Source organism: Hyperolius riggenbachi, chromosome 1 (genome assembly GCF_040937935.1).
Source record: "Hyperolius riggenbachi isolate aHypRig1 chromosome 1, aHypRig1.pri, whole genome shotgun sequence".
NCBI classification, from domain to species: domain Eukaryota; kingdom Metazoa; phylum Chordata; class Amphibia; order Anura; family Hyperoliidae; genus Hyperolius; species Hyperolius riggenbachi.
Window position 1 is genome coordinate 618847224 of NC_090646.1, and position 14472 is coordinate 618861695.

The 14472-nt window shown below is 42.6% G+C and overlaps 1 protein-coding gene across 1 annotated transcript in view; it reads right to left on the bottom strand.

Annotated features, from left to right (window-relative positions):
• Positions 1-14472, bottom strand: part of SLC1A3 (solute carrier family 1 member 3) — a 127527-nt gene that overhangs the window by 87120 nt on the left and 25935 nt on the right. Inside the window, exon 2 of the mRNA XM_068250780.1 lies at positions 7008-7279. Within this exon, the coding sequence (XP_068106881.1) occupies positions 7008-7188 (181 nt within the window). The 5' untranslated portion in view covers positions 7189-7279. The remainder of the gene's footprint in view (positions 1-7007; positions 7280-14472) is intronic.

Consider the following 14472-nt stretch of genomic DNA (forward strand, 5'->3'; position numbering starts at 1 on the left):
GTACCAGATCAGCGATCCCCGGCCAATCAGCGGCCGGGGATCGCTGTCACATGACAGGCAGGAGCCTGTTAGAGGCTGCACAGGACAGATCCGTTCCTGTGCAGCCTCGGATCTCCGGGGAAGGGAGGGAGGAGAGGGAGGGGGGGAATTTCGCCGCGGAGGGGGGCTTTGAGGTGCCCCCCCCCCGCAACACCCAGGCAGGCAGGAGCGATCAGACCCCCCCAGCACATCATCCACCTAGTGGGGAAAAAAGGGGGGCGATCTGGTCGCTCTGCCTGGTGTTTGATCTGTGCTGGGGGCTGCACAGCCCACCCAGCACAGATCAGCTAAAACAGCGCTGGTCCTTAAGGGGGGGGGGTAAAGGGTGGGTCCTCAAGTGGTTAAGACAGCGCTATCCAGTGATTTATTAAGGTGAACCTCCGGACTAAAAATCTACTCAGCAGAGCTGAAAAGGCTTGGTGTTTCTTTAACAGTTTCACAGCATCAGAACTTTGTTTTTCTTACCAAAGCATCATTTTTAGCTGCAAGCTCCACCCATCAAAGAAAAAAAGCCCGGGCTTTTTTTCCCTGATGCTGTGCAGAGCATGATGGAATTTCCTATGTTGTTATTCACGTTGCCTAGCAACTGGGAGAGGTGGTCAGGACACAGGACAGTTGGAACTGTGTCTCATGCTCCCTGTCACCTCCTTTCAACCAAAAAGATGGCTGCCATCATGAAATCAAACATTTGCCTGTTCTTTTAAAACAGTGTGGGTAAGAGATTATATTACCTATCTATTTTAATTAACATAACTAATGTAACTTAATGGCAGTATGTTTGTTTAGGCTGGAGTTCCTCTTTAAGATGCCTGAGACAGTTTTGCACGGTTTTCTAAAAACCTACCAATATTTTGTCTCAGACACTCTTGATAAATGTCCTCCAGTGAGTTTTTTATACTTGCAAACTTGATTGGTTTTTCTGGTATATCGAACTGCTTTACGTAAACCAGCTTCTAATTTGTAGTTAGAGGCCTGTAAATAATGATGCACTCATACTCCCAACTCTCTTCTGCACAGTGTAACACTAAACAATATTTCAGGATTTCAACTGCATTCAAATGAATGGGGACCTCTCTCCACCCAGGTCACATGAGCACAGCAGGGGTGGCCAGTCCATCCCAGAAACAGCCACATAGTATTAATGCAGTGCTGGATGTTTTTACGCTTGTTAGAGTTGCCCTAAGGAGAGTTTGGGGATTAAGTGAGCTTCATAAAAAGAAAAACAGTTTATCTACTTAAAAAGAATGATGACACAGCAGAAACTCACACTATTGCAAAGTGTGTGTGTGTGTGTGTGTGTGTGTGTGTGTGTGTGTGTGTGTGTGTGTGTGTGTGTGTGTGTGTGTGTGTGTGTGCGTGCGCGCCTGTATGGCTCATATTGTGGTGAAACCCCTCCCACTGTATGATGTCATGACCGTGATCCTGACAGTTTAATTTCTGTGAGCGTTGTTGCATTGTGGGAAACAACAACTGTTTCCAGTTGCCGGCTAAGCAATCAGTATCTCCCTCTGTGCATATGTATTTCTATAAAAATAACGACCTTTTAGCCTTTCGCATTGTTAGTGGGTGTGGTTATAGATAAAGGCCGTTGGTGCTGTCTGTTTTTTTTTATGCCTGCCAGTAGTAAAGATGATGATGTGCACTGCAGGCTGATTGTGGATCAACTAATATGAACAAATTAAATGGAGAATATCAATCATTTCTTGATCTCTCTTCTATTTTTTTACTTCTCACTTTGCAATGTATTGATTTATTTTTTCCCCTTTTCACTAAAATGTTCCTCTATAAACTGTAGAAAACTGAAATTCAGATGACTGGACGCCTGTGAGGAGTAACAGCAGCATGATGGGTAGGATGCGGCTGAATATTGTGTTGATAGTGAATTATAAACTAAGCTTATTCAATGTCCAGTAAGCAATAGAGTCCCGACACTACTGCAGGCTTCAGATAATGAACGTCTATAATTCAGTGCAGATGCAGTGTGACATTACAGCTGATGCAACCAAATGAGCCCACCCAAATGAAGCCACTGTCCTGGTTTGGCCAAAACTGGACAGAGGGTGCTAGACTTTACCTCTAACCAGGGGCGTAACTACAAATCATGGAGCCACCTTAACCACTTGCCCTCCCCCGGGATGAGTAACTACATCCCTGCGACATGCCATAACTATGAGCAGGGACATAGCTACTACGTCCCTCCCCGCCGCGCGTTCCTGCTCGTCCCCCTGCACTCGTTACCGCCACTTGTTACCCCGATCGGTACCAACTAGATCAATGAATGGGAAATCCCTTTTTACCTTATTTATACATTTTAAATTAACCACTGACTTCCCACACTCCCCAATAGTTACCAAATTTTATTTTGGGGGAAAAAAATTAAAAAAAATTTACAAATAAAAAAAAATACATAAATAGTTACCTTAGGGACTGAACTTTTTTAATATGTATGTAAAGAGGGTATATTACCATTACTTTATAAATGATGGACTTGTAATTAGTGATGGACGCAAAACCGAAAAAATGCACCTTTATTTCCAAATAAAATATTGGCGCCATACATTCTACTAGAGAAAAATTTTAAACATTGCAATTACCGGGACAAATGGGCAAATAAAATGTGTGTGTTTTAATTACGTTAGCATGTATTATTTTAAAATTATAATGGCCGAAAACTGAGAAATAATGACGTTTTTCAATTTTTTACCTCCCAAAGAAAGCCTAATTGGTGGCGAAAAAAACAAGATACAGATTATTTTGTTGTGATAAGTAGTAAGAAAGTTATAGGCGAATGAATGGAAGGAGCGGTGACAGGTGAAAATTTCTCATTTTTTTAAAGAGGAAAAACCCTTTGAGGTGAAGTGGTTACTGTTCACAACCCTTTCCTTGCTTCCCTTAGTGACCCCCACAACTCGGGGGTATACATACTACCTCCCCCACAGGTGCAAGGGCTGCTCCCCTCTAGCTACTCCCCTGCCTCTCACCCAACAACCACCATCTGAATCTCTGGTATGTTCATTTGATTGCACTACCTGTAATTTTACACTGCACTTGCACTAGGTTAAAGACTTGCAGTAGTGCCAGTACTCTATTGCTTACTGGACACTTTATTAACCTTTTTCACCAATCCCAGAGTGCATTTCTCTACACATACCAGAACGCAATCCAGGCTTCCCTCTTTATCCTCTGCCATAGTGGTAGTGTCTACTGCATGCTCTTCCTCTTCCTTTTATGACTAAACTAAAGGTGGCCACTAACTGTCCAATTTCTAGTGAAAAATCAGTAGAGCGATCAGAAATTCTGATCGTATTGGTTGTAAATGACCTCAGTTGATGGACATAATCGATTTTGAACGAGTGAAAATCCGTGTGCCGTCTGAATGAATTTCCGTTGAACCAAAATTTGGATTTTCTTGTTGGTTGTGATAGGAAGCAAAGATTGGTTTGTTGATGGTGTAGTGGTGAACGAGAAATTGGATCATTAATTTATAGCCACAGAACAGACCTGCCAGGAGACTGCACCTATGCGCTAAGGACCTTATAATCTGGATCTGCTATATTGTGGTAAGGCTTTTTTGCATTGCAGTGGAGGGACACAATCATCTCCAGTGTCGGACACACTGGTGTATTAGAGACTGTAGAACAGGGAGTAGGCAACGCACAGCGAGGGGTATAACAGCTGCTCACCAACATACCACAGCCTGAACTTCCTAAACTAGGAAATGTATCCTAGAGGGCTTGCCTTTCCTAAATATGAAGTAAAAACAAACTGTGTCAATGTGTGGGGGGTCTTTGTGGATTATGTTTGGATATGTTTGCTGGTCATCGCATTTGTTTCCAGATAGCGTCTAGATAATGCTTTACATAATATTTACTGTGCATACTAAAGCTGCTTTCACAGTAAGACGTTACAGGCGCACGTTAGTGCAGCCTGTAATGCAGCCCAACTCACAGCAATGTAAAATGAATGGGCTGTTCACAGTGCCCACGTTGTGTTACAGGGTAACGCTACACGTTCCCATAAAGTGCAGCATGCTGTGCGTTCTAAGTGGCTTTAGCCGCGTTAGGCTGTTTGCACATGCTCAGTGATGTGGGCTTTTTTTATTTTTGGGGGCGGAGAGGAGGCAGGGATAGTCCGCCAGCCACATGGCTATTTAATATTCACTGCACTGCAGTGTTTATTTCCTGGAGCGGCCGCTTATTGGCTGGCGGGACCACATGATGCGGAGTGTTCCGCTTACGTGGTCTCCGCCGGCGCATAGGACAAAACAGGCGCACCAACGCAGCTTAACGCAGCTCTAGGTAGCGTCCTGCTCCAACACCACCAGGCGTAGCGTTAGGGGCACGTTATGTGACCTATAACGTTCCCTAAAACGCAACGTCTTGGTGGGAAAGAGGCCTAAAATATAAAAGTTTTTACACAATATGTTGTATCTGCCACAATTTGGGGGGTCAGTAGTTCAAAGATTTTAGTTCTTGAATACTTCAGTTAATGTGTCGTTGAGCAGAGACAATGAAACTGTAAAAACTTAAAAAGTATATTTAAATATAAAATAAAACTGTAGGATATCTAAAAAAAGGTCATTTTTAGGAGAAAGGAGGATAGATATAATTGCTCTCTCGTCATTTTATTATCACCTTGTGATTCCTTTAAAGGCAAATAGCCCAATATCTCGATTTCTCACAGAACTGGCCATAGCTTGTTACAGTCCACATAGCCAGTGGCTTTAGAATAATCAGCAAACGCCTTACATAATCTTATACTTTGTGAAGGTGATCTCTGTCTGTTGTCATAAGACATTACAAATTACTTCTTGTGTTGTTTGTCATTCCAGTGTGCTCTGTATTAAAACAACACACCAGACGCAACACCACCAACAAGAGTAACCCGATTCTTCTAGGATTTGCACCTGTTAAATAGGTTCTTTTCTGCCTTTGTATAATTGGGAGATTCAGCACTGGGTCAGACGAGATCAAAACCTTGTGCTTCTTGGGTGGTCAGAAAGTGAGGTATTCCTTATCAGGAGAACAATCCTAGCCTTCTACCCCCTACCACTGCCTTTCTCAGTGCAGGAGAGTGTAACATATGAATGGATAATATGTGTATGCGTTAAAGGGGCACTATGGTGAAAAATTGTAACATGTAAAATATGTGCAAACATATACAAATAAGAAGTACATTTTTTCCAGAGTAAAATGAGCCATAAATTACTTTTTTCCTATGTTGTTGTCACTTAAAGTAGGTCGTAGAAATCTGACAGAAGTGACAGGTTTTGGGCTAGTCCATCTCTTCATAGAGGATTCTCAGGGATTTATTTATTTTCAAAAGCACTTGGTGAATGGCAGTTGCTCTGTCCAACTGCCAAAAAACTGTGTAGCGAGCAGGGAAGCTGGCCAGCATCATTGTTTAAATACTTTTTAGGGAATATCTTTATAAAGAATAAAAGTCTTGCTGAAAATCCCCTATGAAGAGATGGACTAGTCCAAAACCTGTCAGATTTCTGCTACCTACTGTGACAGCAACATAGAAGAAAAGTAATTTATGGCTCATTTTACTCTGGAAAAAATGTACTTCTTATTTGTTTATGTTTGCACATATTTTAAAGAGAACCTGTAACAAAAAAAAGTTCCTGGAGGCTTCCCCCACCCGAGGTGAGTACCCCCCAGGGGAGGTTTTTTCATTACAGGTTTTCTTTAAATTTTAAAATTTTTCGGCATAGTTCCCGTTTAAGATAAAGCGCTGTACTTACATCTCACAAACTGCATCTCCCAGCATGCATGGTGGCATGTGCGCGCACATGACCCCCTCCGGGAATTACAAATGCCAGCAGAAGCTGCAGTCAGCTCAAGAAAATGTAGGATCCTGAATGGGCTGGGAGCCAGAGGATCAGCACCCCGTAGATAAGTAATAGTCTTCCCCCTGACCCCCAAGCCCCCCAGTGGCAGACACTGTTATAAATCTCCTTTATGAGGAGGTTCAACTACAAAAATGATGGTCACGCAAAGCCAGAAAGAGTGTAACAGGCAATGCTTAGACTAACTGTGGTTACATAAGTTACTTAGATATGGAATCTGAGATTTCCCAACATAGTTTTGAATGCCACACAGGATATCCCCATTGAAGAACCATGGCAATGTCTGTCTTAGTAAATCAGGAAAAATACAGTATATATAAATAAAAACTGGCAACTGTTTCAGAGATCCAGTCTACTCTTCTTTCACAAATTACACTTTTCCTGCGGGGAAAGATTATTGGTTTAAAGGGAACCTGAGGTGAGGGGGATACGGAGGCTGACATATTAATTTCCTTTTAAATAATGCCCATTGCCTGGCTGGCTTGCTGCTCCTCTGCCTATGTTACATTAAGCCATAGACCCTGAACAGGCATGCAGATCAGAGGTCTGTGACAAATCTGACAAGATTAGCTGCATGCTTGTTTCAGGTGTGTGATTTAGACCGCACTGAGCAGCCAGCCAGGCAACTGGTATTGTTGAAAAGGAACACAAGTATGGCAGCTTCCTTAGGTTTCGCACCTAGGGTTCCTTTTAATAATACAGAGATGACACCCAAGTGGCTGTAGCTGGTAACCCAAGTGCAGAAATCTCACTGATGGCAAACTGTACAAACATAAGAAGTTATTGAGTGATTCAACGCAGAGCGGAGTCCTCCACAAGGCAAACTAGGCAGGTGCCCCGGGCCTAGTAAGTGTCAAGGGACCCAATTGCCACTTTCTTTGACCCCTTTCCCAACTCAGACTACCCAAAGGACCATAAGGGGAGGGGGCAAAAACTACTACCTTGTCTGGGGACCCATTTCATCCTGATCCATCTTTGGTTTAAACCAGCATTCACTATAAAAATGAAATACTTGTTTTGGTTGGAAAGTGTGTTTCAACACAGCAATAAAAGAAAAACCAAAAACCAAAACAAAAACCCAACAACAACAAACAGAAAAGTACAGTACAATACTCACCAATGACAACAGCAAACACAGTAAAGAGCACAAAGCCATTCCGCTTTAGGAAGCCCTTGACGTCATCCTTTGTTATGTTCTGCATCTTCTTCTTGGCCATCAAAGATCGCTGCCGCACGCCTTGCTGGAAACGCTCCATCCTGTTCCCGGATCTTGGGTCCTCCCCGTTGCTTTTAGTCATCTGTGCCAGCTGAAGATGTCTCTTCTCTCAGTTAAATGACCACTGAAATCTCCAGTGGATAATCAAAGTCAGCAGGTCAGCTGCAGCAGAACTGTAATACAAGATGTGAAGAACTTATTATGAAAATGCCAGGTTTAAGACCAGCTGCACGAGCATCATTTCAAAAGGGAGCACTACACAGTGAATGAAATAGGGTAAAGTGAATTGTTAAAGCAACCCAAAGCATCAAAAAAAATGAAAGGTATATATTTATCTCAGTGGCAAGCCTCTTGATATTATTATTATTGATTTATAAAGCACCATCAAAATGATGACAGGAGCTGGTTAGGGAGTGAATGTGAGGAATAAAAGAGAGGAGTCAAATATTACCCCTAAGCATCATGCTTTGAAAACTGAAGTTAAAGAGACTCTGAAGCGAGATTAAATCTCGCTTCAGAGCTCATAGTTAGCAGGGGCATGTGTGCCCCTGCTAAAATGCCGCTATCCCTCGGCTAAACGGGGGTCCCTTCACCCCCAAATCCCCTTTTGCAAAATCCACGACCAGCTTGGTCGTGGATTTTGCTCCTCCTAGAGGCAGGGCTAACGGCTGCAGCCCTGCCTCACAGCGCGTCTATCAGCGGCACATCACCGCCTCTCCCCCGCCCCTCTTAGTGAAGGAAGACTGAGAGGGGCGGAGGAGATTTGGGGGTTAAAGGGACCCCCGTTAAGCTGCGGGATAGTGGCGTTTTAGCAGGGGCACACATGCCCCTGCTATCTATGAGGTCTGATGCGAGATTTATTTTCGCTTTAGACTCTCTTTAAAAGGGTGTTATTAACATTTTTTGTTATTTCAGGCAGAGTGATAGACAGAGACGGTGGAAAAATGATTAGTTCTGTATTACTCATATTAAATTTTAAGAAGCGAGAGGTCCTGAATAGTCAGGAACACATGTGAGGAGGGAGTTAAGATTTGGGGCTGAGAGGTACAGTTGTGTATTGTCCGCATATAAGTGGTATTGAAAACCAAATAATTAGAATGAATTCATTGATTGAGTTGCCAAGACTGTGCATGTAGATGGAAAAGAGAAGGGGCCAAGGACAGAGCCTTGAAGTACCCCCACAGATAAAGGATGGGGAGATGAGATCTGATCCAAGTAAGAGACTGTGAAAGACCTTCCAGAGAGATAGGAAGATTTTCCAGGAGAGAGCGGGACCTGAAGTCTAGAGACTTCCTGGGCCCATCTCCAGCCCAACAATGCGCCAGTGGGGTCCATGTTTATATTCTGGCCGAGAGCATGGCTAAGACAAGCCAAATAACATTTATATCGCGCTTTTCTCCTGGCTGACTCAAAGTGCCAGAGCTGCAGCCACTAGGACGCGCTCTATAGGCAGTAGCAGTGTTAGGGAGACTTGCCTAAGGTATCCTACTGAATACATGCTGGCTTACTGAACAGGCAGAGCCGAGATTTGAACCATGGTCTCCTGTGTCAGAGGCAGAGCTCTTAACCATTACACCTTCCAGCCACCTGAATGGACTCATCCACACTGGGCATGGACAAGTACAGACCACACATGTCCTACATCAAAGCTGTCTGCAAGAGTGCTTTGTCCCACTGGGGGTCTTTTGAGGGACTCAGCGCTGGCTTGGTAGGCTGGAGATAGATCTGGGAAGCTTCTGGACTATCCAGAGGATTCCCATTAATGATTGAAGTTTCTAACTTTTATATATTTTGATGCTTCAGGATTTTCCTTGAATTATGCTAAGAGAGCCTGGCAAATTATTATTATTTTTAAAAAAATGCATACCCGTATATACTCGCATATAAGCCGACCGCGTATAAGCCGAGGTCCCCACTTTTCCCTCAGAAACCAGGAAAAAGGGTAGGCCAGCTTAGATTCTTACAAACCTGGATGCCGAACCAAACACTAGACCCGTCAGAATCGCTCCTGGCCCAATATGTTAGAGACCAATCTCTCTTCACGTTGCTAGAGGCAGGTTCTAAAAGCTTATTACATCCCCTTGTCCCCTTGCATAAATTAGCTTTACAGGTCTGGCGTAGTAGTAAGAAAGTATAACATTATATAGATCTTCATTTTGAAACTCGTTTATGGTCTAATCCAAATCTATCCCATTTGATGTCCTTACCAGACCCTATCTTCTGGAAGACAAGGAATTTGTGCACCATTAAACAGGTTGTGGATGTTGATAATCACCTACTCTCAGTGTTTGCACTCATGCCAATATTTCAGATACCTAATGCCGCGGTCCTCAGAGCACTCCAGATTAGACATGCACTCAGAGCCCAGTTTGGAACAAAAACACTGCCCATATCTGGCTATCCGCTAATTGGAGTTCTTAGAACACAGGGAGCCCAGGGGCTAATTTCATATTTATATACAAATTTATTAAATGGGAGAATTGAGAATCAGACAATGACCGGGGTAGCGAAATGGAAAGTAAATTGGATTTCTATTCAGGATGAAGACTGGGAAGATTTTTTTTTATCAATTAAAGCGGAATATAACCCTGCATTTCAACTTTGCTCTAAAATATTATTTACAGCATATTATATGCAAAAAGCATTTTTTTTACTAGACCAGCATTGGAAGGGTTAAACACAGAGGTTTAAAGTTCCGTGGAGAGATATGCAGAAGTTCAGATAGATACATTCTATTTAGTTACATGTATCTATTGCCTGATATTACAATAAATGTTAACAACACGTCTATAACATCACTTCCCAAAGCACGGTGCCTGGGGGTAATATTTGATTCTTCTCTCTCATTTACTCCTCACATTAACTCCCTAACCAGCTCCTGCCATTTCCAACTGAAAAACATAGCACGTATCCGACCTTTTCTCTCCCATGACACAACCAAAATGTTAGTACATGCTCTTATTATATCTCGATTGGACTATTGCAATATATTGCTTGGTGGACTTCCAACTAACCGACTAACACCGCTCAATTCTGTACTGAACTCTGCTGCTCGACTCATTCATCTCTCCTCTCGCTCTTCCTCTGCTGACCCTCTCTGTCAAGCTCTTCACTGGCTACCAATTAATGAGAGGATTCAGTTCAAACTCTTAACCATAACCTACAAAGCTCTCCACAATCTCTCTCCCCTGTACATCTCCTCACTAGTCTCCAGATACCAACCCAACCGCAATCTCAGATCTGCACACGAGCTTCTTCTATCCTCTTCTACAATTACCGCCTCTCATTCACGTGTACAAGACTTCTCACGTGCCTCACCCCTCCTCTGGAATGCCCTTCCACAACACATCCGCCACTCTCCCACCTTTGAAATCTTTAAACGCTCCCTCAAAACCCACCTTTTCCGACAAGCATATTCTCTAGCTTAGGCCATGCACCCACTAAATAACCTAATTACGCACTGCCTGTACATATACTGTATACGTCCCCACCTCTTGTTTCCACCCCATTCCTTTAGATTGTAAGCTTGCAAGGGCAGGGCTCTCACCCTTTTGTGTCATGGAATGTTATTAATTCAATTGCTTGCACACTGTTAGACATTTATACATTTTAGTCATCCTGTTAAATCAAATTGTAATCAGCAGTGCTGTATCTTGTATCAGTGTTCATATTTTCATGTATATCATTGTCTGTATCATTATGTATCCCTTGTTTGTTTTCTTACATTGTACAGCGCCACGGAATATGTTGGCGCTTTATAAATAAATAAATAAATAAATGTTACACACTCTTTGGCTGTCCTCCAAGCTCCTTCTCAGTCAGAGAGATGAGTCACATTCAACACTTAGATACATTTATGTAAACAAAATGTATCTATTTCAGCTTCGAGTGCGTCTGCAGAAATCTCCAGGAATTTTAAAGCCCTGTGTAACCCTTCCAATGCTGGTCTAGTAAAAAAAAAAATGCTGGTTGCATATAATATACTGTAAATAATGTTTTAGAGCAAAGTTGAAATGCAGGGTTATATTCCGCTTTAAATTATCTTCTACAGCAGCCCATAATAGACTCATACAGCTGTATATTGTACACCAAGCATACTGGTCTCCAGCACAGATGTACAACAAAAAATTATGTAGTGATGACAAATGCCCTAAATGCACTGCTCCCAAGCCAGACTTTTACCATTTGATATGGCAATGCCCAGAGATTGCCAGTTTTTGGCGCCAAGTTACATCTCTACTTTCAACCATTGGAGGAGATGCACTTGATTTAGATCTCAAACTCTGCCTCTTTGGCCTAATGACAGAAGAGGATGGACAACACCATCACTGTATTGTCATTCGTGAATCTTTGTTTTTGGCCAGAAAGGCAATAGTTTTGAAATGGTTCTCCCCGGATAGCCCCTCGATCTCCATGTGGAAATTACTGATTATGGAAATTATACAGTTCGAAAAAGTACTTCACTCTAATCAGAAATGCCCCATGAAGTTCCACAAAGTATGGGACAAATGGTTAGACTCCTTGAACACAGTCTAATTCACATTTAATTATAAGCTGACACTACAACTCAACTCACGATATTGTACTACCACATATAACTACAACCCCCACACAGGCACTCTTGGTCTATATAAGTATTGGATAAGAAGTTACACTGAGTTCCCTGAGCTGTTGCTCAGGTTCTTTATATTTGAGTAATATTTATATGAATATAATGCTATTGAAATATAATGTCATTCTGTATATCCGAGAGAATATTCTACTATTGTAGTTGCACACCACTGCATTTGTGAGAGATAATGGCTAGTGTATTCTGAATGCATGATGTAATTTAATTGGGTAGTAGGTATGTTGCCTCTACCTAATTTTGTTGTTATATCCCTTTATGATGATTCATAAAACGGATTTAAAAAAAAAAGAAACCAGGAAAAAGTGTTTGACTTACGTATAAACCCCCTCCCCAATATAGCCCCTCCACAGTAGCCAGATGTTCCCCCAGTACAAGTCAACCTCCCTCCCCATAGCCAGATATGCCCCAGGATCATACAGCTGTGTCTTAAGAAGCCACTAGATGGCATCAGAGTTATGAAACACAGCGATTGCCACACAGGAAGAATCCCAGATCATTCCACCACTGACACGTTGCTTGCACGCTCCACTCCACAAACAGGGGACACATGTAGTCTTGAGCAGCGCACTCTGCACACCATGTTGCAGGGGATGGGGGCACGGACACAGCAGGGAGGCAGCTGGCAAGAGCAGGATCACTAGTGTACAATCCTTATGCTCCTCTGCCATTAACAAAACCTGCTCCTCTATCCGTTTTGCTCCACTGACTCGCATATAAGCCGAGGGGGGTAACTTTTCAGCACATTTTTTAATCTGAAAAATTAGGCTTATACGCGAGTATATACAGTATTTACACAGATATATATGTGTAAAGTTGCATGTGCATATTCTTGCATATTTGAGATTGATGGTAGGAGGTGCCCCAGGGGGATACATTGTAAATTGAATAAAATAAGCAGTCTTATCTCCGAAGAATGCAAAATAAGATAAATATGTATTGGACAAAAAGATAATGCATTTCGTTTTGTAGGTCCTACCCGCTTCTTCAGGTGAACACTGCAGTGTGTTTGCAGACAATCTTCCAAAAGACTGTCTGTAAAGACCCTGTGCTGTGGATCGGAAGAAGCTTGTTGGACTTGCGAAACGTGTTGTCTTTGTGTCCAATAAATATTTATCTTATTTCTTATTCCTCGCTCTGAGGTAAACCAGCTTAGTTTATCCAATTTGTGAATAACCTCCTTGGGGCACCTCCTCCCACCAATCTCAGTTCACTCCTAGTATTTACCCCCGAGATACTTATATGAGCGGCCTCATTTTTAGCTTTATTTTATTACTAGCTGGTCGCCCCGCGTTGCCCGGGTATCTAATTGGCTAGTGTTAGCTCTGTCCACTTTTTCTAATCCTAACACACAATTACTCAATGATGACCTAGTTTGTGAGCTTTGCGGTCTTTGGCATCAATAATTGGCATTGAAATGAAATAAATCTAATTGGCTGTGGCTCCACTCCTTTGAAAATCAATAGGTGAATTTTGATTAGCTTTTGTAGGCTCCACCCACTTTTCTGAATATTAATCTCAGTCACCCAGTGACCAACTGTGCAAAGTTTAAGAACCCTGCCATTGTCAGACAGTGTAAGAATGGCTGCAGTTTACATTGTGGCAGTTAAATTTGTATTTTTCTCCACCCACTGATGACCTAATGTTTCCCGGGTATGTATTTGGCTGCTGTTGGCTGTGGCCACTTTTTCTAACCCTAACACACAATTGTCAATAGTCAATGACCAAGTTTGTGAGATTTGTGGTCTTTGGCATGAATAATTTTCATTGAAATGAAACACATCTGATTCGCTGTTTGTGGCCCCACCCCTTTTCTAAATATTTAACCCCAGTCACCCAATGATCAACTGTATCAGGTTTGAGGCTTGTGCCATTAACAGTGCAAAAATGGCAGCAATTAAATATTTGCCTTGAAAATCAATATGTGAATTGTGATTGGTTTTTGTAGGCTCCACCCACTTTTCTGAATATTAATCCCAGTCACCCAGTGACCAACTGTGCAAAGTTTTAGAACCCTACAATTAATAGTGTAAGAATGGCTGCAGTTTACATTTTCCCAGTGAAATTTGTGTTTGTCTCCGCCCACTGAAGACTCGGCATTGCCCAGGTATGTATTTGGCTGGTGCTGGCTCCGCCCACTTTTTCTAACCCTAACACAAAATTACTTAACGACCAAGTTTGTGAGCTTTGCGGTCTTTGGCATCAATAATTTGAATTGAAATAAAATAAATCTGATTGGCTGTGGCTCCACCCCTTTTCTGAATTTGAACCCCAATCACCCAATGGCCAACTGTACCAGGTACAAGTGATTAGCAGGGCAAGAATGGCATCAATTAAATATTCCCCTTAAAGATTAATAGGTGGATTTTGATTGGCTTTTGTAGGCTCTACCCACTTTTCTGAATATTAACCAGTTCGGTCTATCTGGACGAGCTTCCTCGTCCAGATAGGCACTGCTGCTGCCGCCGGCTGGTGCGCGCGATAGGGCGCGCCCCCGCACGCACTCCCGCTGCCCGCCGCTAGCCCCCCGATCAGGGAATGGTAATATAATACCCATTCACCGATCTAACTTCCCCGCAGAAATACCGACGCTTTCTCTCCAGAGAGCGCGGTATTTCTGCCCCCAGGAAACTTCTCTCCAGCATTTTAGTTCCTGGATGCGAGATCGTTCGCATCCAGGACTTTTTTCACTGTGGCCATCTTGTGGCCAAATAGTAAACTGCACCCACATACATTTTT